The sequence below is a fragment of the Parathielavia appendiculata genome, assembly GCF_033297405.1.
Source record: "Parathielavia appendiculata strain CBS 731.68 unplaced genomic scaffold N657scaffold_8, whole genome shotgun sequence".
In the NCBI taxonomy this organism is placed as follows: Eukaryota; Fungi; Ascomycota; class Sordariomycetes; order Sordariales; family Chaetomiaceae; genus Parathielavia; species Parathielavia appendiculata.
The window spans coordinates 367,864-393,696 of record NW_026944227.1 but is presented as its reverse complement, the minus strand read 5'-3'; the positions used below and the strand labels follow the sequence as shown (position 1 = coordinate 393,696).

The following is a 25,833-nucleotide window of genomic DNA, read 5'->3' as shown; positions in this document are numbered from 1 at the left end:
TGCACATAGATTAGGGTGCTCGGCGGTGTACGCTTATGCAATGACAGCAGTAGCGCAGGAGAGAAGGCCAATACAATGCGTTTCGTGTTGCATGTGTGAAGTGGTTGGTATCATTAATTGCTGTAATTTGTCCGAGCACCCCGAAACGCCATCCCAACGCTGCAGCCAAAAGACAAAAATTCGCTCCAAGCATTGGCCCTCTTGAATAGAACGGCTTGTTGAGATAACCATCCTTCACGGCTCTGATCCTTCACCTTCGCTCTCGTCATCATCTGAGCTCATGAACTCGTCGTCCTCATCGAACCCCAAAAACTTCCGCGCTGTCCCATTCCCATTCCCGTTCCCATTTCCATTCCCCACCTCCTTCTCCTTCCCCTTCCACTTGGGTTCGGGCTCCGGCTCTGAAGGCGGAGTAGTAGCCTTCGACCCACCACCGCTTTTCTCCTCCCCGTCCTGCATCACTTCGTCCTCCCCATCTTCCTCTTCAGCCGACGACCCGCTCCCCCCGGCCAGCTCCCCAGCCAAATTATCCCGATAGGACCCCTTCCGCATGGCCTCCAGCACCGCCTCCCTGGTCCTCTCACCAACCACCTCCTTATCCTCGACCCACTTCCCGTCCAGCCCGACCTTCTTGGAGCCATACTTAATCTCCTCCTGCCGCCGCTCCGTCATCTCAACAATCTGCTGCCACCGCTGCCGCCGCCTCTCTTTTTCCTTGCGCTCCATCTCGGGCTTGATGGCCAGGTACTCGGCGAGCGCCTTGGCCTCGGTGACGGTGCGCAGCCGGCGGCCGTCGAGGTTGCGCGACGAGCCGTTTTCCTCGGCTGTCGAGTTTTTTTTGTTGCGCTTCGACATGCGCCCGCCCGCCGCGCGGAGCTGCGAGCCGAAGCCGCCTTTGCCGCCTGGCAGTGGGACGGAGAGGCGCAAGGGGAGGAAGTCGGCGGATTCTTCAAGACCATTTTCACCATCAGAGAGGTCTGTGTTGACGGTGGAAAGGAGGGAGAAGATGGGGAGGGCCGAGTTGAGGGTGATGGGACGGCTGGAGAGAGTTGAGAGGAGGAGGCGGGCGGAGGAGCTGGTAGCGGATTTTGGGAGGCGACTGTCGAGCTCGTCGAAAAGAGCCGAGATCGGAGTTGTTGGCGGTAGAGCGAGAGAAAGTGTCGAAGGCAGGCCAGTGCCGGCAAAGGTCGTGATGAGGACGTTGATCTTGCTTGGTGCCATGTTGATCATTGCGCAGCCAAGCGACCAGGTGGAAGATTGAGTCAACTGGCGATGGGTGCTGATGGCGATTCAAACGCCGGCGGATATATTGGTCAACGGAGCACCAATCAGTAATGTGTAATTGCCAAGGCGTTGTGAGAAGTCGGCTGGAACTGTGCTAGATTTCGCGTGTTACTCCGTTGTTGTGAAGCGGTTTGGTTGTCGCAACTGATGAACGCTTGCTGCAGGTTCAAGAGGTGGAGGAGTGCATGGCTGAAAGCGGGTCCCCCAGCCATAACACTTTCAGCCGCGCCAAGAGTTTTCATCTACCAAGACAAACCTGTGGCGGTGCGCCCCGCAAATCCCGAGCCCTACTAGCATATCGGAATTTTGGCGCGCGAGCCCACAAATCGCTGCCACCTTGAATTTTGAAGAGCCCGCCTCACCACGCCGACACCTCCCCAGAGCAACCTGGAAGATCACCAATTGTGTCGACACCGGTCAAGCCGCCAAGATGCTTATCCCCAAGGCTGATCGCAAGGCGATCCACGAGGTATGACGATCTCTGAGAGTATTCTTGTGCGAAGACGCAAAGATTGGGGAACCTTTGGAGGACTTGGGGGATGTATACTCCTTTGGCAGCTGTAGCTAACTTCTTGAGACAGTACCTCTTCCGTGAGGGTGTCATGGTCGCCGCGAAGAAGTAGGTCCACCTCCCGAAACCCATCAAACAAGCGATGCCTTCGATTGTCCCTTCGAATGATGTGCTGCATTTCAGTCACGATACGCGAGAACCAACCCCGGCGGCCGAACATTGGTCCTCGAAAAAAAGAAGCCGCGAATGCTAATTCGTTACTGTTGCAGTTATGAGACGACCCACGAGACCGGCATCCGCAACCTCTATGTCATCAAGGCCTGCCAGTCCCTGACCTCTCGCGGCTACGTCAAGACCCAGTTCTCCTGGCAATACTACTACTATACCCTCACCCCTGAGGGTCTCGACTACCTCCGCGAGTGGCTGCACCTCCCCGCCGAGATTGTTCCGGCTACCCACATCAAGCAGCAGCGGTCGCACGCCCCTCCCCGTGGCATGCTGGGCGAGGAGCGCGGTGAGCGGAGGTTTGGTGGCCGTGGCCGTGGTGACCGTGGTGACCGTGGTGACAGGGAGGGCGGCTACCGGCGCCGGGATGCTGGTGAGGGCAAGGAGGGCGGTGCGCCGAGCGACTTTGCTCCTCAGTTGTAAGTTGGCTTGTAATCTCGGTGCCCTTTGGGCCGATTCTTGCTAACGCTGGGACTTCGACAGCCGTGGCGGCTTCGGTCGTGGCCGTGGCGGCCGTGGTGATGCCCCTCCCTCGTAAAGCGGACGGCGGATAATCTCACTATCTCTTGGGTTGCCAGCAATGGCATATCGGCATGGCACGGCATGTACTCTACGTCACAGAGTAAATGGGTCGACCAGCAATGCACCTACTCGCCAGGACCGTGAAGGTGGCTTGCGCGTGGAGTTGGTGGTTAGAGATCATTCGGAAAACTTCTGCATTCAGGGTCATCATTTGCGGTCAATACGATTTTGCTCTCACTCGGTTGCTCGTGGTGCTGCAGGCGACGGGCCTGTCGCTGGAATTGATGAGTTTACGGAGATTCTGAGGAGAGCTTGTTATCGTTCAGCTGAAGGCATTCGGCCGGTGGCAGGAAGCAGTGAAATCGAGAGGTGGCGACACCGGTGAGCCCCGCCGCGAGTTTCTACCGTGCATTCTCTCAACTCCTCCAATCCAGTCAGCGACTGGGCGTCCTTGGGAGGCGCAAAACATTCCAAGGCAAAACAGTTCTTCAACTCGGGGAAACAGAGGGCGACTTGTGACATTTGAACCGATTGTCATGAAGAAGGCAGGTGGCGCGAATGAATGGAGCTCCGAACAAATACTGGCCCAACTGGACGACTTCCTATCTGGGACGGCGGGTTGCGCTCCAAATATGGCTACCTGAGAGGCTTGAGCTCGAATCTTGTCGCTTGCGGCCCGATTCCTCCAAGCCCTGAGTTCTTGTTGTTCTGGTCGTTGTTCCGTACAACATTCCAATCCAAGGCGTCACTCATGTGCTCTTGGACTGCGTTAACTCTATTGCTGTCATATTGTTCAAGCCAGAGTGACTCCCCTTGACCGCACTCCAGATCCCTCATCTTGCTAACCCTGAACAACATGAGCACGGGTCCGCATGGCTTCCCAGAGATATGGAGGCATTGTGGTGCGTTTCTTCTCCTTGACCTGGTCATGTTTAGCCTTTGTCTCATTGCCTCTTCTCTGTCTGTTTAGAGACTTAAGCTGATTCTGGCTGTGTCACGTCGCTGCTCTCACCAACTGATCTGTCACTCCAGACACAACAACCCTAGGTGATTCGAAGTACCTTAGTCAACATGTCTTTTCCTAGTTGCCAGATGAGAATGTCCTCGTCAACGTGGAGGCAGGTGGTATGTGCTTCCATGCCGCTGAACGAAGCTTTTGCACTCTCCAAGTCGGTAAACTCACTCCTCCCATCGACCAGGCAAAATCCTCCGCGCTTGAGGTCAAGCGTGCTGAACTTTGGCGCCGGGCCGACTGTCCTTGCGGCTCGCGAATCGACGTCGACGGGTCAGGCTCGGTGCTGGTTCTGAGGAATTCACTTGGTCGGAAGGGCGGGCCGTTGGTAGTTTGAGAGCTCGTCCTCTCGCGATTCCTTCTTCTTTCCTTCTCCTTTCCAAGGTTATGGTGTTTCTTCTGTCCCTTGAATTTGCGACTCTCGTCAGCGGGTGTGGTACATGTAGAAGGACCGGTTCCTCACCCTCAACGACCACCGCTCAGTAGCCCAAGGGTCAACGGCGGTGGTCACCCTTCCAGGGATTTGGTGGTGAGTCTCTCGGTCTCGTACCGAGAGGCACACCAGTTCGACCCAAGCCCGCGCCTCCGTTCTCGCGAAGCAAGCCCTCCCGGAGGGTTTCGTAGCCGGCTGCCTCTCTTCGACCGGCGGAGAGAGTGGAGAGGGTTAGCCGGTGAGCTTTTGCTTTTTCCCCCTTCATCAACAGTCACACTTTGGAGGGATAATGGGGTAGAAGGCCAGATATGGCTGACAGATCGCAGGGTGTTCCGCAACGCAGCCGTGAGTGAGCTGGGCGCCGGCCAAGATTCTGGGAGACGGGCTACGGATTATTGGATTGTTATCCGAACTGCACGTGTTTCCTACGTTCTATCCCTTTCCCTTTCTATTGCGCTTGTCCTGAGAATCATTGACTGATAAGACGGGGATAGCTTAAACGTCGACTACCCCGAGTCAGGCAAGATTAAGACGTAGAAAATCTTCAACAGGCTTGAACAATTTTGCGACGCGCTCAAGAGCATCCAGAACGAGACAGTCTTAATTGAGGCGGAATTGTGTTTGGTGACTGTCTCCCATCGTTTGAAAGGGGGAGGGTATGTTGGTCCACTTGAGCACGCGCGTCGGATCACCATCGCTCACATAGTATCTCCCCACGACAAAGCAAGCAACGAACCTGTTTAGCTCAATTCAATAAGCATTACCCAAACCCAACCCGCCATATTTCTCCTCTCCAGTCTATATAATAGCTAGCAATGTGTGTAAATGCGATTTGAATGCGATTTGACAACCCAACCGTCGACAAGAAACCATGTCGTGCTTTGTGGAAAAAGCCCCTGTTTGTACAGACAGACGCCACACGAGAGGATTGTGGGCGGGGCTATAGGGGGATGGATGCCGAATGTTGAGGGGGAGGTCATCATGCCTAGGTACGTCGGCAGGCGCGCGTATGTAACCAGTAGGCTTTGAAACCAAAACGATATGCCCTTGCCCAGTCGCCTGCTCGTTTTGTTGGTCCGACAGAAAGCATCCAATAAGGAAAAAGACGAATCAAACCAAAGCGATTGTTGACGACGACGCCCGATACATGCTATGCTGTAAGGATTCTTGACGTGACGTGACGAGACACCGATTGAATGGCAACTGAGAGACCCTGAAGGGTGGCCGTGGATAAAAAAGACACGTGAAGGCGGCCGGCCAGCCAACCGGTTTCGAACGATCGTGATCAAAATACAGGAAGATGGCAAAACGGCAATCGTTAATCACGCATTCCCCACTGCGGCTTCAGCGTCTTGGACATGGCTGCTTGGGTGAAGACCTGGTCGCCGGGGAGCCTGCTGACACGTCCGGCGCCAGAGCGGATGGCCTGAGCGTGCACCGCCGAGAGGCCGCTGCGGTTGCTGCGGATCGAGCCTGCATCGCTGCGGGAGTCGGCATCGGCGAACTTGCGTGGCGGAGCAAAGTCGAGGCCGGTGAAAGTGCCCGACTTGCGGAGGAGATGCCTATTTCGAGCGTCAGGAATACTCTGCAAAACTGATGGGACACGGGCTGAGGAGCATCTTACGGGCTGGGAAGAGCGGCAAGCTCATCATAGGCGTTGACCAACGGCGAGTGGGCAGGCACCTTCATCTGGTAAGGACGACGCTCGCCAACAGGGCTCTGAGATCGGCCGCGGGCACGCTCTGCGAACGTCTCGGGCGGAGCAAAGTCGGCGGCGTTAAGGAGGGCGAAGGAATCGTCCTTGAGCTTGGATGGGGTGGGCAGCGTAGGGAGATCGGCAGGAGGGGGTATGGGCTTCCGGGGGCCGCCGAATCGGCTTCCAGAGCGGCTGCCGGACATGGCTGAGCCGGCACGCGGCCGCCCATAAGGACCTGAGGCCGATGATCCAGGGCGGGAGTGATGGCCGTGCTGGTTAGACACCGACGAGCCCGGCCGAGGAGGACCACGCATGTTCGGCGGGAACCTCATGCCCGCCTGAGATCCGTGGTATGCACGCGGTGGCCCTCTCGGACCTGGGAACCTTTGTCCTGACGGGGGGGGCGTCATGGCCCGGCGAGACACGGGCTCCGCGTAAGGCATGACAAACGAGTTGCTTGCAGGATCGAAATAAGGGGCATCCGCAGCGTAATTCGCATCGTAGTCCTCATAGTAGCTTGTGTTGCTTTGGTGGTGCTGGTGCTGCGGATGCTGACGCTGCTGGTATTGATGATGCTGCGGAATCGACGGCATAGGCGGCCTATCTTCAGGCCTCGTCTCGTCAAAGTACTCCTTGTAGAACGAACGGATGCGATTCGCTCGGTACTCAGGGTCCTCCGACTCCATAATCTCGTCGGGTGGCAGGGGCCGGAAGCCAACCGAGAGACGGCGGTTGTCCTGCTGAGGGACACCCAAGCCGCTCTGGCGGGATGTGTTTTGCTGCTCAAACAGCTGCGAGGTCCTCTGCATACTCCGGCCCCTTGGCTCGTCCACGTCGAGGTGTCCAGCGCCGTTTGCGGGAGAGGGCGAGCGCTGATCGCGAGGCATTTCCGGCATATCAGCGAAGTCAAAGTCATAGTAGTTCAGGGGCTCTGGCTCCTCGATGATTGGCGCCGTGGCTAAGCTGGGCTGGGCCGTGTTCTGTGCAAGGCTCGTAGGTCGGCTGTCCCCATACGAGGATGTTGACTGAATGGAAGCCCGCTGCAGCTCTGCATGAGCGCTGAACCCGAGACCCACGGTGGCTGGCTCGCTGGGAGCCTCAACCACTTGCACTGCAGGCTTCTCGAACGGGTTATCAATATCTTCGTAGTCCACGGCAACTCCAGAATCGGCCGGGCTTGGCTGCGAAGGAGACGGCAGCGACTTTTGCGCTACAGCGGGCGGCTGTTGGATCGTTTTGAGGGCTAGGCTCTCGTCCTGGTCCCGGGGCGGGTCGGAAATGGCAGTTCCGATGGGAGGCAGGTGACCGGCAGGAGTGGCGCTTGCTGGTGTAGAATCGAGCTCTGGCATGGGCGGCTCCGGTCTCCTGTGACTTGGCTCAGGAAGCTGAATTGGGGACTTCGAACCCGAGTTCTGCCGTGAAGGAGAACTGTACGGACCAGGAGATCGCAGAGGTGGGGGAACATCTGCGCGGCTGCTTGACCGACGACTGTATATGGAGGCGGCTTCATGTCCCCTCGGGAACGAGCGGATCGAGCCAACCTCACTTCCAGCGTACTGTGTGACTGGTCTGTATGGGTCCTCGTTCTGGTGCAGCGTTTTGGCCAGGGAGTTGAGAGACTCTCGGGACTGCTGAATCTCGGGGGGAAGAAGGTAGGGGCTGGATAGATTCATATCCATCGACATCTGTTGGCGGTTATACCGCGACTGGCCGTCCTTCTCCCTGCTGATCAAGCTCTTGCGTGAACCTTTGGCAGTGCCGCCGTCTTCCAGACCAAAATCCAGCGACTTGTGGGGGTCATTGAGGTCTTCCAGACGCTGTTTCTTGACATTCCTCCGGTGAAGGTAGAAGAGAATGCTCAAGGCCACGACGATTGGGACGCTAGGCACACATGTAAGCTCTCAAGGCGCGAGTCAGCTACAGCGACTCGGTACACTTACCATACTCCCAGAATGATGGCAAGGGTCGTTGAAGATCCACCGACGGGCTTCTCGCAGAAGTTTTTATCGATACACGCAGTTGTGGTCGCAGCACGTGCAGCCACGATCCGAGACGGAATCTTGAGCCCAACTGTTGGTGTCATTGTGTCCGCTGTGTCCCTCGCCCTGACGAGCGGGATTCGAGGGCCCATTGCGTAGGCGCCCACAGCAAACCTATCCTCCATTATCGGTGCCCTTGTTTCCCCCCACGACCCGAGTTCTGGTCCGCAACGCAGGCTCTGTGGTATCACGACAGCGGGTCGAGAACGGTGTGCTTCGAGTAGCGGTCAGAGGAAAACCGAGAGACTTGTCGTCCTCAATGTATGCGAAAGAGCGTCGTCGTAACAGTCGTAGCCCAAGAAACAGCGTGAAAGGACCAGTAATTCGAAACGAGCTGAGGGAAACGGTGCTCGGGAGAGGAGTTGGAGTGCCGGGAAACCAGGAGCCTTGTCAAACCCCAGGAATTGCGTAATTAATCAATCGACCCGAAAGCCACGCAGCGCGTTTGTCATAGGGAGCGGACGGATACGTTGGGATCTGACCACCAGGACCCCAAAGATGCGGGTAAAAGGAATGTCGTGACGATGAAAGTCGTCGTTTGATGGAAAAAGGAATGGCACGCCTGCTGGCAGGCAAGACGGGGTAAAGGAGCGAAGGGTATCACACGTCTTGAGACGATGTGATGTTGGGCAGCCGTCTCGCCTGGGGGTCGTGATCGGTGGTCCGGAGTGGCGGGACTCGGATGCAAAAGAGCGGAAGGGAGCGAAAAGAGTGTGGTGGTGGTGATTAAGGATTAGGTTTTACGGTTACGGAGGAAGAAACCCAAGGGAGCCGGCAGGCGAGGCCCCGATGTTCCAAGCGACGGTTACCTGCCTAGCCTCCTAGTCTTTTCCGGCTGCTCCTCAATCTCCGTTGAAAGGGGAGCACGGCCGGGGTTTGCCAGACACCGGAGGCCAGCAAAACCAGGGAGGGCTCTGCGCCACCGCTCTATCGTCGTCTCTTGGGCCCGGGCAAGTGGACGAATAGAAATTGCTAATCTCGTCTCAATCAAAAAGGGGGAGTGGTGCGGGCCCAGATGTGGATCTCTAACGGCGCCGGGTCTCTGTGGAAGCTCAGGCCCTCCAATCATGGTTGAGCGGCCCGGTTTTCGTTGGATCCACCTCCGCGGGCGCTGTCCACCGGTGCAGCGGTGTGACCAGTCAGAAGCTGCGGCCCCGACGACGCAGATCCAGGGTCAGATGCAGGAACGGCCGAGATTCCAGATGGCGCTAATTTCGCCTGCCAGAGAAGGAAGCTTCTGACCAACTTGATGATTTGTGGCAGCTTCACCACCGGGAACTTGTAAGTTGCAAAGTCTTCCTTCTATCCAGTGCCCATATATCGGTACCCAAAAGTACTTCTGCCGAGATGAGACAGGAAGTCAGGTTGCTGTGATGTTTCAGCGGCCCGTCCCGGTCAATTGTTTGGGGTTCCGTCTGATCTCCCGTTCAATGTTCAAGATGACAGAAAGTCCCGAGTGGTTGATCTGCGCGGGCAAGAAAAATGCTCTCGATGCACAAAATCTTGGAAGAGAACCGTGTGTCACACAGCATAGGGTACAAAACAATCGCTCAGTTGCAGGCAAAACTCTATTTTCAAACCATGTACGGATAGCCTGCATCATGCGCCGGTCGTGACACCTGCTAAACCTGGGTCAGCCTTGGACTTGTTGTCTAGGCGGAAATGTTGGTGTTGGGGTCTCTTGGCCGACACCAAACCCTAATTGCTAGGCTCTTCGCCATGAGGTCTCACTGCCTACTTCTGCCGCGAGTTTATCGCCCGAGAGATGGGAAATCAGCCGCAATCATCCAGACCAACAGCAGCGTCCCGCCGTCCGTCCAGTGTGGATTTGCCCTCATCGACTAGTTCCAACCGCTGTTCCGTGGCGCCCGGGCGACCTTCATCACCCGGTCTTGTAGAACTCCGGCGCATACTCCACCAACCACGACTTCTCAATCCGGGTGATATCCCGTATGAACGTCTTGGTGCCCGTCTCCATGACCTCGTGGAAAATGACCCAGTCCGCCTTGCGGTTGAACATGATAGAGCTTGGATGCGCGTGGAGGACAGTCGTGCCGGAGACGTTGCGAAACGTGCCGTCCGGCTGCATCCTCGCGGCGTGAGCAAAGTAACCTGCCGTCAGGCATCGCCGAATTTGTTCGGCTTTGTTGTTGTTGTTACCGCCGGCTGCCGCAGTCGAGTGTGCTGCTAGCGACTCGTCTACGTTGAGCCCGAATCGTTCGAGGTATCGCTTCAGCTGGTTTCGGATGCTGACTGCGCGTGTCATTGCCTTGAAGTTGAGCAGGTTATCGTGACAGAAACGGGATTCCTTGCGGCCCTTGGTAATAAACGCTTGGTAGACGTTCAGAAGGGTGAGATGGTCACCTTCTTCGGCGGCGAATTTCCTCTTTGCGCTTTCCGTTTTTTTCTTCTCGCCTTCATGTTGGACCCAGATATTGCCTCCAAGACTCGTCATGGCGGCTATTGTCAGAATCTCGCTCAGGCAACCAAAGGACGGCGCCGACAGCAGCGTTTTGGCCATCATCGGCTCGACTGCCAGCTCAGCCATTCTCAGTCCTAACGGCCTTGTGAGCTTGGCATACTCATCCAGCGCCCCGAGCGAGTAGAGCAGCTCAAGCGCCCTGATCATCAGCTCTGCCGGAGGCGGCGTAAGAAAGTCGAACCTTAGAACATTATCTATTCCCAGCGCCTTGAGTTGGAGGATGAACGGCGCGAGATTGGAGCGTTGTATCTCGGGCACGTTGGCGTCGGGGAGAGATTGGTAGGCTTCTTCGGTGTAAAGCCGAAAACATTTGCCGGGTTTTGTCCTGCCTGCTCGCCCTGCGCGCTGGGCTGCGGATGCTTTGGAGACAGGCGTCACTGTCAAACTCTCAATCCCGGTCTTTGGGTTGTACGCCCGGAGCTTGACGAAACCAGAGTCAATTACATAGACGATGCCGTCTATTGTCACTGATGCCTCCGAGATGTTGGTCGAGAAGATGACCTTCCGGTAGTTCTCTGGTGCCTCCTCAAACACGTACATCTGCTGCTCCGCCGGTAAGCCCGCATACAGCGGCAGCGGAAGGATGGATTGTGACCCTGGCGGGAGCTGAACTGAGCGTTCTGAGACGGCTTGGACCGCTTGGTCGATTTCCTCTCTCCCGGCGAGGAAGACAAGAATGTCACCCTTGGGTTCATTTGTATGGATGTCGAGAACTGTCGAGACCGCTTTTTCAAGATAATCCTCAGCCGGGGACTCGAGGTAGAGGATGTCTATCGGGTAGGTCCTCCCCTCCAAGCTAATAATGGTTGCGACGTCCCCTTTGCTGTCTTGCTTGGCATCTGAGGTTGCGTCTTCCCTGGCATCTGAGAAGAAGTTGCGGAAATCTTCAGCTTGGAGTGTTGCACTACTGATAATGATTCTCAGATCTGGCCTCTTCCTGCGGATCTTTTTAAGCAGGCCCAGCAGGATGTCAGAACTGATGGACCTCTCGTGAGCTTCATCGACAATGATCACCGAGTAACGAGAGAGCAGGGGGTCCACGAGCGCCTCTCGTATGAGCAGACCATCGGTAAGGAACTTGATGCGGGTGCTCTCAGAAGTGACATCTTCAAACCGGATCGAGTATCCGACCTCTTTGCCAATCTCGCCGCCAAATTCCTCGGCGACCCTGATGGCTACTGTGGTGGCAGCGACACGACGAGGCTAACGAACAAGGAACTCACATTAGCACTACGCTCGATATTCTGCCGCCACTATCATGCCCACGCACCTGGGTAACGCCAATGACCTTGCCGTCAGCGCACCATCCAACATGCTCGAGATATTGGGGAATCTGGGTGCTCTTGCCAGAGCCTGTCTGGCCCACAACAATCGTGACTGGATACGTCTCGACGAGGTACAGCAGCGACTCGCGATGCTTGGCAATCGGCAGGAGAGGAGCTGGTTTGTGGAGAGCGGGGATGAATGCTGCGCCAAGGTCGAAGTCTGAACCAGACATGCTGAGCAGCCTTCAGATTTATGTCGTGGAGGATTGCGATCACGGTAGCACCATCAGCCACGTTATATGCCCCCAGCTGCCGTTAGTATACAACTACCACAGAAAGGCATAAGCTCGAAATGATACCTAAGAAGCCCGATTTGCCGCTTTCTGAACCGCGCATCTGTTTAGGGATCCTTGTGCCCCGATTGCTGTGTAGTCTGCAAATTACAATCAACTGATGAATGTGAATGGCGTTCTGGGCAGTTGGCAGCCAGTTGCCAGAAAGCTGCCACTCGTGTGCTAAAGTAGCAGTCTGTGCGAGTTTGAAAGTGACGCCATCGGGAATCGTCGATTGATTTGTGGCGGAGCTGTTGATGCCTTAGGCTTCAGCCACAGCCTGGAACGCTTCAACTCTGACCATCGAAAAGACACCTCAGGACACGCCGGTCACCTGCACTTTCCTGGACGGGACCAAGAATCACAACCTTTGGGTCCGAGTTATTGTGACCGACTCCAGTGCGCTGGAAGTTTGCATCCTGAAAACAACACACTGCCGTTTAGGTCCTTTAATCTCGCGCCGCTTCAAGCTCTTACCCGCGCATCACTTCCGTACTGCGATCGGGAAACAGAACTCGGGGCACCGCTTGTGACCTATTACCTGGCGAGACTTCAGTCAGCTACAGCCTTGCGGGGCCGATTATTTGGACGTTTCCCTTCCTTTTTCTGTTTTCCTTCCCTCCCCCCTCCCCCCACCCCCCAAAACAGCTTATCTCGGCTCCATCAGCCAGAGCAAGAACTCGGCCTAATTGCCATTTCAGAGGGTGAGAAATTTGTGCTTGACCACACCAGGCATCGCCGAGTAGCCGGACAGTTCGTCCGGCTACGGCTGCCCTCGTGTCTGACCCGGACTTTGGCATAGCCTCTTCATGCGCATTTGTCCCATTATGGTACACTTATGATCATCAGCCAACATGGGAAGAGAAAAGAGAAACGTCCCGGGAGTGGGCGCTGGAGACCATGCCAAGAAACGGCACAAGAGAGACCGCAGGGGCAATCTCATCGATCACAGAGGAAATGTGATAGATTGGACAGCGCCCGTACCTCCGGGCTTGGTTGCAAGGCCCGAGAAACCACGCATCAGCAGCAAGCATAAGTCGTGGTTCGAGTTCATTGAGAATAAGGACAAGAAGAAGAAACTCGAGTTCGAGGTAATGGGTTTGCGTCTTTCCGTCAAGTGCCTGGTCCACTGACCCTTCACAGTTCACCGAAAAGAAAGAGCCGCCGCCGGGTTTTGAGTTTGTTCCCATCGGAAACCCGGCCCTAACAACGGCATGCAAAGAGCTCTCCCGCGAGCAAGATGCGATGATATTCATCGTCACGGTTTGTCGACAATACACGCTGTTGCTGTCCTGGCTTCTGACACCTCTTCCGTTAGTCGGCTCACGGGCTCTCCAAGAGACTCAGTTCTCAGCTGAATCGCGTTGGCCATCACATCCGTCAGACAATCGTGGAGCAAGCACGCGCAATGCTTGGGGATGACCAGCTCGAGCCTATCCGTGGAGCACCAGGCCTGCCCGAGCCCATCCCGGAGAAACAAGAAGAAATCAACAAGCAGGCAGACGCGGCAATTAGGGACCTGTTTCCCCGGATCCCCAACACCGATCGCCAGATGATCATTGAACACGCTTTCAACAAGGTAAGAGCACGAGTGAATCCCGCAGGCTGGGTGATCCCAGTGGTCCAGACGAGTACATAATCTCACCCCGAAGCTACAGTCGAGGGCAAACGGCAAGGATGGTCCACCCGTGGGCCTCGCACCCGATGTGCCCCTTTCGCGCCGTGTGCAATTGGCGGTCCTTGCCCACATCCGACATACCCACACACGATACGATCAGCTGCTCCGGGAAACGACTTACGTCAATGCGAGAAAGGCTGTTGAATCGCTCTGCCTCGATTTCCTAGTCAAGTGGCGAGGAGATGAGGAGACTGGACGTGATCAGCTCGATGAGATTCTCTGTGAGGTTATTGTCATCTCAGACTCTGAGAGCGACGAGTCCGACGACGACAATGAGGATGACGGTGAAGACGACTCCTCCGTCGCCTCATCTACAGAGGAGAGTCCCGTGGACCGCCTCATGCGGGACGACGGGCCAACCCTAGCAACGGTGCCACCCAACAATTCATCCACGACCGCATCAGTTACTAACAAGCCGCGGGGCGAGAGGGTTCCCAAAGCGAATCATGCACCCCAAAAGGTCAAGAAGGTTTCAAACAAGGACAAGAAGGCAGCCAAGTGGGCACAGCGAGGCTTCCAGCGCTACCAGGCCGCCCGAGACCAAGCCTGGCATCAGGCTGTGGAACGGCAACGGCTTGGGGACGGCGGGTCGGTGCAATCCAGTGGCCCTGCGACCAAGGGCGGGTCTCAACCTCATGGACCACAGCGCTTGCAAAACGGCGAGCCCAGTCGTCCGGGCCCTGGACTTAAGGAGGCTCGCAGCCCAGCCCAACCGTCGTACTATGCCGCGTGCTCCTATGACAGTTCCTTGTCTTCTGTAGGTACGTCTCATGAGCGGGGAAGCCGAGCAGAAAATCTCAAACTGCCTGTCCCAGGGGCCACCTATCACATGCCGCAATCTGGCCGCGTCCTGGAGAATACGCCCAACAATGGAGTCAGACCCGTAGTTAGGCCACGGCCCGGCCAGTTTGCTCCAGAAGTTGAGCGGGTAAGGCACCAGGGTCAAGAGGATCTCAAGGACTATCTCCTTCAGTCCATTGAGCCTGCATCCCCTGATTTGTCCAATTTTCAGCCGCGGCTCCCCGTTTCATATCGTCAACCCGAGTTTGGGCTTTCCCACGGTGTAGAGAGTCTGATCCAGGTGACGGCGCACAATCGAGGTGCAACGGGAGCGGCTGGCAGCATGCCATTTGCGCATGAATCGCGCCCGGCCTATGCAGACGAAGGGTTTATTAGACTTCCCTCTCGTCCGGAACCAAGCCGGATTCCTTGGACGCCTGGCCAACGCTCGGAGCCTTTTATCCTGCTCAACCCCGAGCCCGTCACAGTACCGGGAGTTAATGCTGTCACAGCTGCTCCTGGCGGGTTAGGGCTGCGGCGTTCATCGGCATGGCAGGATGGCGTTGCATCCCACGATAATGCGAGCCTCAGGTCCGCGAGTCGGCCGGTTTGGGTCGGACACGACGGCGCTCTCCTTAGGTCGGAAGTACGTCCTATCATCATCCAGGACTATCCATCACCCCCCAGACAGCCGCGGACGGATTCTCCGTATGTGCCGTCGGAGCACCGCCGACCTTCGCCAAGATGGCTCGATGCCCGTCAGGTGGGCCCTGGCTGGGTGCAAGAGCGGCACAGGCCACAGCCTGGTTCGAGGATTGACCAACGCATTGAAACGTTGCAGGACGATTTTGTGGAAATCGTGCGCGTTTCCAACAAGTTCCCCAGGCAGCATGAGCCGCGGCCAACGGCCACTCGCGCAGGGAGTTACAATTTGCGATCGACGGCTCCACAGCAGCAGGTAACACAACAGCCATATGATGGCCTTGTGCGATACAACACCGGCAATCCTCTCGCGCCAAGCCAGCCGGTAGAGCGAGTTGTAGGAAGGGCTGAGGTGCCTGTGTTTCCGGATGAGAATGGGCCGGATGTTGGACGGCCGGCAGACGGGTACCCAAGGCAAGAACGTGTGGTGGGGATTGAATTTGTCCAGCCGCGTCCAAGGTAATGAATGAGCTCCAGCATTCCCGCAAGCATGGATACTTACGGCGTGAACAGCCTCGAAACTCTTACCTATTCAGACCACCGTCCTTTCTACGACACTCGGGACCTAGTCTTCCGGTCCCGTTCAAAGTCGCTTTTGCCCGTGCCCTACCAGGGTTTCCAGTACCAGCCAGAAACCGGTCACCCAAAGAGAAGCGAGGTGATTACACTTGACTGAATCTTCGACACCACCATTCTTCGTTTTCGAGCAGCCTGGTCTACTCAAGCACTTTTCAGCTTATATCTTCAGCGTTGGACATTGTTGTACACCTTCAGTACATATACCGCTTCTCCCGGCAGGACATCGAGACAGCGCAGGCGTCGCGGTTGATGGACGGCATGATCGCATTCATGCCAGGACGGCTGTTTGTGGTGGCGGATTGGCTGAGCGGTTGTAGGCATTGGAAAGGCGTCACTGGGCATTGGGCGGTCGTCCAGGAGTATGTATATTTAGAAGGGCGTGCTTTCATGTAGGGTATGGACTACCTAGGCAATTCATATTCGCCTTGGCAACGGTCATGATCCAATGTCATTATGGCTGCATCGGTACGGCTTTCCTCTACCATCATGAACAGTCTGTGGTCTTTAGCAGTCATGGTATGTATCCAAAAGCTCATTGATTCATCGATCCACGTATGTACTATAAAGCTCCATAGCGCCATACATGCACACAATCAAGAACTCCCAACGCCTTCCCGCATCTTACTCAAGCCAACATGGCCTGTCTTTCCGTCTGCGCCCTCGGCTGTGCCGGTTCAGCACCCGCCTCCTCCCCAACCCTCTGCACCGGCAACGGGGTATCAGGAACACTCGGCAACCTCTGCACCTCTTCCGTAGTTGTAACCTCGGCCTCGAGTGCAGCAAGTTCGTCCTCGACTTCCTCCTCGTCCTGCACCGATATCCTGCCCGCAATGATCTCGCTGACTTCCTGGGACCCCTTGTCAGCCACGGAACGACAAAGAGATGTTTTCTTGTGTGAAAACGAAGGGATACAGGGAGAAAAAAAGCCATACCCTCTGATACGCAATCGCCTCGGCCGTCTCCCCCATCAGCTTCTCGACGTTCTCGATGCCGCCCATCTCGGCCTGTATCTCCTTCAGGACCTTGGTCCCCTGCTGCAGGCCAAAGAAGACGTCCTTTTGAATCAGCGCGAACTCGACCGACGACGTGAGCTTCTCGAGCTGCTCCAGCTGCGCGTCCGTCTTGGCCAGGAGCGATTCCTGGTACTTTTTGCGGCGCAGGGCGAGTAAGGCGCGCGGCTTGTCGCCCTTGGCTAGCATCTGCCGCGCGATCTGCGTCTCCTTGTCGGTTAGGTGGGTGATGCGGCGCTGGTATTGGTGCAGCTTGTCGCGTTGAATTTTGAGGTCGTAGATTGCTCTGTTTTCGGGGGGAAGAGGGGTGAAGGAGGGCATGGTTAGTGGCGCGTCAGGGAAAGGGGACGGGATGGGGGGGGAGGGAGAGGACGCAACTTGTCTTGTGCCGTTATACGGCTGGAGGAGTTGCCCATTGTGACATTTGGAAGGAGGTTGAAATGGGGCGTGTGGTTGTGGAGGGCTGAGGAACAGCCCTCGCGCGTACAGGGACTTCGACTATCGATAGCGAGGAGGAGAGGATGGTGGTTGTGGTTTAGAGGTGAGACGTCACTGCACAGCTGGGACAAGGGGTCCTTGGACTACAGAATATTTCGTACTAGCCACCCATGATTTCTAGATGAGGCCCTCTTTGACAAGTCTCTTATAGCCCGGGAGAGCTAGAAAATAAATTTCTCAAAATAAGCATTCAAGTACTGTTCACAAATGTCAGGCTGGTAATGGAATACTGTCTCTCCAGGCTTCCGCTCTAGAGCCCCTTGCTGGTCGCGCCTTGTACTGCAACTTAGCTACTTCCGGACAGCCTTATCGATAGACTTGGTCGTTTGTGGCTTGAGGGCGGGGCGACGTAATCTCGCACATGCGACCGTGCGATGGCGCCGAAGGCATCATTCCAAACCATACCTGCCAGCTCCTGATGCTCATCTATGAAATCCCTCTGCACAGCTGTTAATCTTTTTTGATTGTCATCCGACATCACTTTTCCCTACATCAACCCGAATCTGTGAAGATGTCGGCCGAAGCGGTAAGCAGCGCATTCCCCACACACATCCATCGCCAACCTAATGCACCTCCTGATCTGCGGAACGTCTCAGCTCACATATGCATTCTCCCCGTAGACCAAGACGCCACCTGCGCCCGAATCTCCTACCACTGCAAGGCCGCTTGAGATGGACGACGACGATGTTCAAGACCAGGGAACGCTGGGCGCTGAGGAGACTGCCGCCAAATCCAACCCAACAACGCCTGCCGGAGCAAATGCTCCCGCCGCCGGACCCGACGATGCTCCTCCGCCGAAGCCGCCTCGGCCGTTGACCGAAGAGCAACGAAACCTGCAGACGCTAAAAGAGGCTTTCCCGTCCATCGAAGACCGCGTAATCAAGGCAGTGCTGAGAGCTAGTGGTGGATGTATTGAGGCTGCGTTCACTGGCCTCCTTGAGTTGACAGACCCCGAGGCCGCCGAGAGGGATCGTCCGCCTCCACCGCCCCCGAGACCCGTTGCGGAGCCTGTGGGACCCACGTCGACCGACTTGTCGCAACTCGAGGCCGACGAGCGCTATGCCCGTCAGCTGGCCGAGCACTACGAGAACGTTGGGGCCTACGAGGCGCGGACCTCAAACCGCGGGTACCACGGCGGCGGGCAGAGGCCCCGTGGTAGGGAGCAGACTAGGCCGGGGCTGCAGGACGACCCGCACGATCGTGAGCACAGCTTCCTCGACGACGACCTGCCCGTCATAAAGGAGAGTCTGCGCAAGGGGTTCATTGAGACGCAGACAAAGGTCAACACGTGGTTTACGCAACTCAAAAAGAAGATTGATGAGACATTTGACGAGGAGGACGAGCGCCAGGCCCAGGGAAGCAGCTCGTTCTTGGGCAGGCCGACGCGAGATCAGGCGCGCAGGAGCGCCGACTATGACCGCTATGACGCGGATCCCGAGCTGCTGAGCGATGATTTCGCGGGCATGAAGTTCCACAGCGACGGCAGTAAGTCATGTCACTGATCGCCCATCCAGAGCCCTCGCTTACCCCTCGCCCAGCCCCCATCCAAACCCAACGACCCTTCGGCGGCAGCAATCCCAACCTCTTCAAGCCGCCCCCGCCCTCCAAGTCCCCCAAACCTAGTGACGGCAGGAAGGTATCGTTCCGCGACACGGTCGAGGACATTGACGCCTACAACGCCTCGCCCAAGATGCCGCCCAAGGACTCCGCTGCCTCCGGTCCCGGCAGCGGCAATGCCAAGGCGAGCAAGTGGCAGCCGCTGTCCTCGGTCGACCCCAACCCGATTGTCGAGAATGACCCCTTCAGCCTCGGGGACAGCGACGACGAGCGCGAGGTAAAGACGGGGAGCAGGGAGATCAAGATGGAGGACACGGAGCGGCTGAGACAGGCTACGGCAGTCGCCATGGCCGATAGTTTGGTGGAGGATAAGAGCAAGGGCGGGAGGGGGAGTGGAAGCGGTGAGGCTAAATAAGGATGGCGGCACGTGCTCATTTTTGGAAACCGAATACCTTGGTGTCTTTCTCCAACCGCCTAGGAACAACACGTCTGAGTTCAGGTATGCGACTGCACTTGTCGTTTGTTTTGCTGGGACCTAGAGGACTGGGGGAACACAAATATCGAATTGCGGCTTGTTCCTACGGTATAGAACAACCGCATTCCATGATGTCTCCAGTGACTCGATGATGAATCTTTTCGTTCTTAACTTGTCACGTCCTACACCCGTACCTACATAGCGTCACGGTCTCCCTCCAATGAAAATCGTGGCGTGACATTCTGCTCCCTTGACATCGCTCGGTGGAACTAAACCCGCCCAGCGTACTGGTATGGCAAGCTGAGTCCGGTATTAACCGAAGAGTAACCCCTCGGCGGTATGCTGCCAGCCAACGACGTTTTTGGGATTCCTCTTTGTTGCCTGGTGGCTTTAGCGGACACGGGGCAATGTTCTTGAATATCCCACAATCGAGAAGCATGAAGTGACATATCCAGCTAACAAGCTTTCGCCAAGCCTCCCGTCAATATTGTTAACAAGATGCGTAATTCTTCCCCACCTATTGGTACGTTACGGCCCCCCTGAAGTGTACCCCTCTTTTTCTGCCCCTCTAGCATAACTGCCCCGCAATGGAGTCGAGCTTTCAGCAAACTTGACTTCCCCCGATGCCATGCCGTCAAAGTTCGCGCCGTCGAATCAGCAAGACCACATGGCTCGATCCCGGCTCCCGATTGGTTGCGCTTGGACGAGCCCGATGCCGTTGCATCGAGGCAAAAGAAGAACGCTGCTGCATGTTTGTTGGTTCGCTCCCTACAGGGCGGATCTTGTTTCCTTGTTCAGAGAGGGCGGCTGATGCTGAAGTAGTGTATAACGGAGCTCATGAAAACTGGCGGATGTGGAAAGCTCAGTTGGGTAAACCGTGTACCCTTTCTCGCAGGAATGCCCTATTTTACGGCCGCTTTTCAATGTTATTACAATTACTTACTTGGAGTACGACACGCTGGGGAGGCTCGAGAGACTTTACGGTGCCAAAGTGGCTATTGTCCGTTTCTGCTTGACTGGTCTTGTCTCAAGTCTGGCTACCTTGGCCAACGGCCATTTGCCTTCCGTTTGTTTTCATTTTCAATTTCCCAGTTTGTAGGTCAGGGCGGCTTTGTGGCTCTTTCCCATTATACAGTACCTAAAGTAGTGAGCGTTAGTTTGTATGTAAGGGCAAGTGCCACCGGGATATCCACGCTGGTTTGGGCTTGGCGCCCGAATTTACGCTTCAACCATCACGGGCGAGATGGACCCGACGTGATGGCAGCCTGTCGTCCAGCGCTCCCAGCACCACCGTCCCAGGACGTTAAGCCTGACTTGGCAGTCAGATCAGGGAAAAGAGGAAGGCCTTGAGGTTTTGGGAAAGTGAACATTTGGGCCATCTGTTCTTTCTCGTTCAGATCCTAACCTTTGGCCATTGAATGTCCCTCACGCCGCCTGCGCAGCTTCACTCTCACTCACATGAACCTAACCCCCTCCACGCTTTGCATCCCGCTTTACGCCAACACTCACGTGGAATTTCTCTCAGGTACCGTCTCATTAATTCTCCAACGACAGGGTCAACATCTTGGTTTCTTCTCTGACTTCATAAGGTACCTTTCCGATTTACAGGTACCCTTCGATACCCTCCATCACACCCATTGGCTAGACTTCGCGTCTGCCTCTTCGTTCGCCAATCACCGATTTCCGACCTACATGCGGCCACTGCTGTCGAGGTTGTGACTTAGACTCGGCTGAAGAGCCTCACCGGCTCCGGACTACCATGTGAGTCTCACCGTCCCAGATAACCCGCTTTCCCCAAGGAGCTCCTGCTGATCCTGGGATCAGGAAGTTCGGCAAGCATATCCAAAAACGCCAGCTCGAGGTGCCCGAGTATGCTGCGAGCTTCGTCAACTACAAGGCGCTCAAAAAGGTGTGCCATGGCCATCTCTTTTACTCCCTCCTTCATGCCCGGCGTCGGTCTGCCTAGAGGCTGGTTGAGAGACCGAGCAGGAATATTCAAACACTCCGAGTTCGTGCAATACTGACAGTGCACCCGCAGCTCATCAAGAAGCTCTCGGCAACCCCTGTCCTTCCTTCGCAGAACGATGCGGCTCAACGCGCCGCGCAACTCGTCGACACACAGTCGGCTCTACAGGCCAACAAAGCGACTTTCTTCTTCCAGCTAGTAAGCATCCCCGCCAGATCCTGTCCCGGGCTGCTGCTAACTGGGCCCAGGAGAGAGAGCTTGAAAAGGTCAATGCATTTTACTTGCAAAAGGAAGCCGAGGTGCGTATCTCTGACTCACAGTCTACCTCATCCACAGCAGCTGTGTTAACCCCAGACAGCTTAAAATCCGCCTAAAGACTCTTCTCGACAAGAAAAGGGTTTTGCAGTCCCGCCATGGCATCTCTAGGCGGTCAGCCAAGTTCACCACCCTCCAAGAAGGCTTCCAACAGTTTGCGAGCGACTTGAACAAACTGCAACAGTTTGTCGAGATCAATGGCACTGCGTTCTCCAAGATCCTCAAAAAGTGGGACAAGACATCAAAGTCCAAGACAAAGGAGCTGTACCTCTCGAGAGCTGTCGAGGTTCAGCCCTTCTTCAACGCCACCGTCATCAGCGAGCTGTCTGACCAGGCGACTACAAGTCTACAGGAGATTGGCGCTTGGGCTGACGGTGACAATGTCACCTTCGAGGCCCGCTCAGAACACGTCGTCAGCAGTCAAGCGTTTCTGGGTACCGACGAAGGGGATGCCGACACGCTGCTCCTCGACACCGTCCTTATTGGCAATTTGGAGTCCCTCAAGGATCTGCTAGGACGCATGCAGCTGCCGACGGATCCAAGTAACACGGAACGATTTACCAGGACCTTCCTCTCTGCCATCAATGAAGCGTCTTCCGAAGTTCTGCAGCTGCTGCTCGACACCGGATTGGTGGATATTCAGTCTGAAGACGATATCAACGAGCGGAATTGCCTTCATCAGGCCGCCATATACGGCAATAGCTTCGTGCTCGAATTTGGGCTTTCCAAAGGGGTTGCCGTGGATAGGACTGATGTGTACGGGAGAGTACCCCTGCACTATGCGAGCATGCATGGCCGGCTCGACATGATCGATACCCTACTATCAGGTATGGTTTCTCGGTCTCCTCATTTCGAAGCAGATCTGCTTACCCAACGACAGTTGCGCCCCAGACGATCGACCTCATTGATCACGACAACTACACACCCCTTATTCATTGCATCGTTCACAGGCACCTTTCGTGCGTGGGCAGGCTACTCGAAAGGGGCGCTAGGCTCGACCCCGTGTCCGATACTGACCACGTACCCCTCAACCTCGCATGTGAGCACGGCTCTCTAGAGATCGCCGAGCTCCTTCTCAAGCACGGCGCTCAGCTGCTGCCCGATGCCGAAGGGCTTTACCCACAACATTTGGTGGCGCGGTCGGGGCAAACACCAAAGCTTCTTCTTCTTCTCAAGAACTATGGAGCGGACCTGGATCAAGTAGACAAGATGTACGGATGGACACCGCTTGTCCATGCAGCAAGCGAAGGAAACGTTCCCTGTCTCCAGGCCCTGCTCGATATTGGCGCAGATCCCGGCATCCTTGACGAGAACGAGCTTCCAGCCATGTACTACGCGGCGTGGGAAGGCCACCTGGAGTGCATGAAGTTGCTCACGCCGTTCAACCAGAGCAGGAAGCAGAACCCGCTAGAGGCGCAGATGGCCGGCCCCCTACCTCCCATGATGGGCAGCAGCGCACCCGTGCCTATGTCGCTGGACACGGACGCAATTCCAGTGCTCGAGCTTCCACCGCCCATCATCCCGCTGCGGCGGTACGGGCACAACTTCCTGGACACGAAGACGGTTGTCCAGCTCACTTTCGGGTTTGATGGGGAGCAACCGCTCGTCTTTTTCCACGACAGCAAATACCCCGCCTCCCGGCTCACCATCTCGTCCAAAGTCTCGGACGTCATCCCGAAGAACATTATGCTTCCTTTCCACGAAGATACCCGGCTTGTCTCGTTCCAAATAGACAGCTTCGACTCTTTCACGCTCGATTTCGACGTGTTCCCAGCCTACGGTGCCAAGGTGATTGCCAAAACGGTGGCGCTGCCCACCATGTTCCAGGCTCTATTGGACAGCAACACAGGCAACTGCTGTCTGCCGCTGTTTGATTTGCGGTTGCGTGCCATTGGGCAGGTCACCTTCAACGCCCAGATTATCAAGCCGTTCCAGGGCAAGCCGCTGGAGATAACTGATTTCGAGACGTACTGGAAGGCGACAAGTCAGGTGGATGCCGCGACCATGACGCCAGCAATGGGCAGCAGCACCTTTGTGACAGGGTCGAGCCTGTCGGGCGACTTTGTTCGCATCTACGTTCAACACACGAGTGACGGCGTCCCCATCCTCTGGCCGCAATGGACTGTCAGCTGCGGCGGCGTTGATGTGCCCGTGTCACGGCTGAACCTGGCTCAGTTCCGCACGGTCACCGGCAACGGGCCGCACTCTGCCCTCCCCGTCGACGACATCGCGGCCGTCCACGATATCCTCGCCACATCAGGCGGCACTACCCTCCACGACGCCCTCTCCCTTCTCCCGAGGGGCATGCACGTCAACATCCAGGTGCTGTACCCGACAGCCGAGGAGCGGGAGCGAATGGCCCTGAAGGAGCTCGGCCTGAGCGCCGACCTCAACGCCTACGTGGACGCGATCCTCGCCGTCGTGTTCGATCACGCGCGCGCCCAGCGCGCACAGGGCAAGGGCCCGGAGGTGGTGCGGTCGGTTGTCTTCAGCTCATACAACGAGAGCGTGTGCACGGCGCTCAACTGGAAACAGCCCAACTTCCCGGTGTTCTTGTGTAACGATCTGGGAAGGCAGCAAGAGGGCCAGGGTGAAGCCGTGGCGCAGCAACCCCGAGCCAGCTCCATCAAGGATTCCGTGAGGACGGCGCAGAGCAATAATTTCATGGGGTTGATCTGCTGCGAGCGGTTGCTGGTGAGTTGCTTGTCCTTCCTGTATCTAATTATGGGGAATTGTCCAGGGGCTAACCAACAACAACAGGACATGGTGCCCGCCTTGGTGGACGCCATCAAGTCGCACGGGCTGGCGCTCGTGGTGGACAAGTCTGGGGGGTCCAAGGCGCCCGAGGTGAGCAACCCGCTGGATCCGTTCCCGCGGTTGCCGAAAGGGGTGGACGGGGTACTCAAGGGCAACGGCGTGTTACGGTTCAACGAGACGATAGATGTGTAGATGGCGGCGGTGCATGCATGCACCGGACACGGGTTGGCTGAATGGAACAACACGGCACATAAAAGCAGGGCTGTGGGTTACTGTACCAGCTGCGAATTCAGCGGAGGGCATTTGACAGGAGCAAACCGTAAGCAACTCCAACACCGCTTCGTGTCCACCCCATACTAGTTACTCCCTTAATGCGCGCTGCGTCATACTCGGGAGGATATCAGACCACCCTGTTGCCTAAACCACCAAAACGCCGTGCAATGCCTTACCACCCCAATAATCAAACGCAACACCCAAAAAACACATATTTCGTAGCACGTTTCCTCATGCACCTTTGTACGCATATTTCAGCCCGCTCAGCTCCCTCTCGGGATCAACCCCGGCCATGACCACCTTGGCCCCGACAACGGACCCGTAGACTACCCCCGGCAGAGCCCCAAGCAGCAGAGGGTTCACTCCGCCGGTGGTGATGCTGCTGCTGACCTGATCGCCACGTTCTAAAATCCCGGTGAGAAGGGAGAGCGAGGCGAGGGCGAGGTTGAGTCGGGGGAGGTGGAGCTCGAGAGGGGATTTATTTGTGCCTCCTCCTCCTCCTCCTTGGTGGTGGTTTATCACCAGGAGGGGGGGATTTGTTCCGAGTATGCCGGCTGGGCTTCTAGGTTTTTGTATAAATGGTTTTGGTGAGAGTCCGTAGCCGTAGCTGTAGCCGCCGCCGGGGGAGGCGTCGGAACTTGATTCGGAAGCGGTGGGTTTGGAATGGGGGAAAAGGGCGGCGGTGGTGCGGGTTTGGTCGAGGAATGAAAAGCCTGTCTCGGTGACTTCCTGCCGGAAGAGGAGCCAGCCTGTCGCGAGCAGCGAGGAGAGGCTGAGCAAGCAGAGGATGGGGTGATGTGAGGCATTGGTGGTGGTGGGTGAGGAGGAGGTTGGCGGGAGGAGGAGGCCTAATAGGAAGGGGATGGACGATAGCGCGGGGAGGACGTAGAGGAGGCGTAAAAAGGAAGTGTTGCGTTGGCGGTTCTCGGTTGCGAGTTTGGTTATGAGGTTTTCTTGTTCTGTTTTGGTTGGTGTTATGTTAGTGCTTGATGGACTTCTGAGTGGGTCTAGGCATGTTAGGTGACTAAGTGGCGTATTGTACCTTGCTCGTCGAGGACTTCGGTGGAAGCCAATGCCTCGTCCTCGTCATCGTCAGAAGGATAATGGAATGTATGACGGAGGCGGGCAGCCATGGTTTCTGGAGTTGTGGGCTGAGGTCGGAGTTGCTGAGCTAGGCTGAGCGCGATGAGGCTGAGGATGGCGGTTTGGGCCAAGCAAGCACAATGACGTTGAGTTCTGCAGGGGTGCATGGTTCACTGGATGTGCGGATAACTCCCATAAACTGATAATGTACCCGTAAAAAGGGGCTTTGTCAAACTCAACTCAGTTAATGCATATAGCTAGGTAGGAGATCGCAGACGGCCACGACTTGTACAAGACAACGAACCTTCCGACGAGAACCTTGGAATATACATCTTATTGATGATTAACAGCGCCCTTTG

The 25,833-nt window shown here is 56.3% G+C and overlaps 9 protein-coding genes across 9 annotated transcripts; 4 read left to right on the top strand and 5 right to left on the bottom strand.

The window, feature by feature from the left end:
* Positions 1 to 69: 69 nt before the first annotated feature.
* Positions 70 to 1,449, bottom strand: N657DRAFT_646371 (uncharacterized protein). The gene has a single exon (XM_062793111.1). The coding sequence runs from the start codon at positions 1,219 to 1,221 to the stop codon at positions 235 to 237; it is 987 nt and encodes a 328-aa protein (XP_062646424.1). The 5' UTR covers positions 1,222 to 1,449; the 3' UTR covers positions 70 to 234.
* A 265-nt stretch (positions 1,450 to 1,714) lies between these two features.
* On the top strand, positions 1,715 to 2,558 carry N657DRAFT_656777 (uncharacterized protein; the record flags this gene model as incomplete). Its single annotated transcript, XM_062794736.1, has 4 exons — positions 1,715 to 1,753; positions 1,866 to 1,903; positions 2,065 to 2,439; positions 2,504 to 2,558. 4 exons carry the CDS (start codon positions 1,715 to 1,717, stop codon positions 2,556 to 2,558), a joined length of 507 nt encoding a protein of 168 aa, XP_062646423.1.
* Positions 2,559 to 5,305: 2,747 nt separating this feature from the next.
* N657DRAFT_574987 (uncharacterized protein) lies at positions 5,306 to 7,766 on the bottom strand (the record flags this gene model as incomplete). The annotated part of the gene is made up of 3 exons (XM_062789071.1): positions 5,306 to 5,549; positions 5,612 to 7,564; positions 7,624 to 7,766. The coding sequence occupies 3 exons, from the start codon at positions 7,764 to 7,766 to the stop codon at positions 5,306 to 5,308; spliced, it is 2,340 nt and encodes a 779-aa protein (XP_062646422.1).
* Positions 7,767 to 9,604: 1,838 nt separating this feature from the next.
* Positions 9,605 to 11,702, bottom strand: N657DRAFT_575338 (P-loop containing nucleoside triphosphate hydrolase protein; the record flags this gene model as incomplete). Its single annotated transcript, XM_062789099.1, has 2 exons — positions 9,605 to 11,407; positions 11,475 to 11,702. 2 exons carry the CDS (start codon positions 11,700 to 11,702, stop codon positions 9,605 to 9,607), a joined length of 2,031 nt encoding a protein of 676 aa, XP_062646421.1.
* A 953-nt stretch (positions 11,703 to 12,655) lies between these two features.
* On the top strand, positions 12,656 to 15,637 carry N657DRAFT_574960 (uncharacterized protein; the record flags this gene model as incomplete). The annotated part of the gene is made up of 5 exons (XM_062789067.1): positions 12,656 to 12,892; positions 12,945 to 13,064; positions 13,120 to 13,380; positions 13,460 to 15,420; positions 15,475 to 15,637. The coding sequence occupies 5 exons, from the start codon at positions 12,656 to 12,658 to the stop codon at positions 15,635 to 15,637; spliced, it is 2,742 nt and encodes a 913-aa protein (XP_062646420.1).
* A 413-nt stretch (positions 15,638 to 16,050) lies between these two features.
* Positions 16,051 to 17,267, bottom strand: N657DRAFT_646362 (uncharacterized protein). The gene is made up of 3 exons (XM_062793110.1): positions 16,929 to 17,267; positions 16,473 to 16,836; positions 16,051 to 16,387 (listed from the first exon to the last, which is right to left on the bottom strand). The coding sequence occupies exons 1-3, from the start codon at positions 16,964 to 16,966 to the stop codon at positions 16,166 to 16,168; spliced, it is 624 nt and encodes a 207-aa protein (XP_062646419.1). The 5' UTR covers positions 16,967 to 17,267; the 3' UTR covers positions 16,051 to 16,165.
* Positions 17,268 to 17,544: 277 nt separating this feature from the next.
* On the top strand, positions 17,545 to 19,312 carry N657DRAFT_620604 (uncharacterized protein). Its single transcript, XM_062790595.1, has 3 exons — positions 17,545 to 17,574; positions 17,669 to 18,533; positions 18,587 to 19,312. The coding sequence occupies exons 1-3, from the start codon at positions 17,560 to 17,562 to the stop codon at positions 19,018 to 19,020; spliced, it is 1,314 nt and encodes a 437-aa protein (XP_062646418.1). The 5' UTR covers positions 17,545 to 17,559; the 3' UTR covers positions 19,021 to 19,312.
* Positions 19,313 to 22,195: 2,883 nt separating this feature from the next.
* N657DRAFT_471961 (uncharacterized protein) lies at positions 22,196 to 24,466 on the top strand. The gene has a single exon (XM_062787530.1). The coding sequence runs from the start codon at positions 22,571 to 22,573 to the stop codon at positions 24,308 to 24,310; it is 1,740 nt and encodes a 579-aa protein (XP_062646417.1). The 5' UTR covers positions 22,196 to 22,570; the 3' UTR covers positions 24,311 to 24,466.
* Positions 24,303 to 25,611, bottom strand: N657DRAFT_691147 (uncharacterized protein). The gene is made up of 2 exons (XM_062797087.1): positions 25,434 to 25,611; positions 24,303 to 25,350 (listed from the first exon to the last, which is right to left on the bottom strand). Exons 1-2 carry the CDS (start codon positions 25,522 to 25,524, stop codon positions 24,623 to 24,625), a joined length of 819 nt encoding a protein of 272 aa, XP_062646416.1. The 5' UTR covers positions 25,525 to 25,611; the 3' UTR covers positions 24,303 to 24,622.
* Between the last annotated feature and the right edge of the window lie 222 nt (positions 25,612 to 25,833).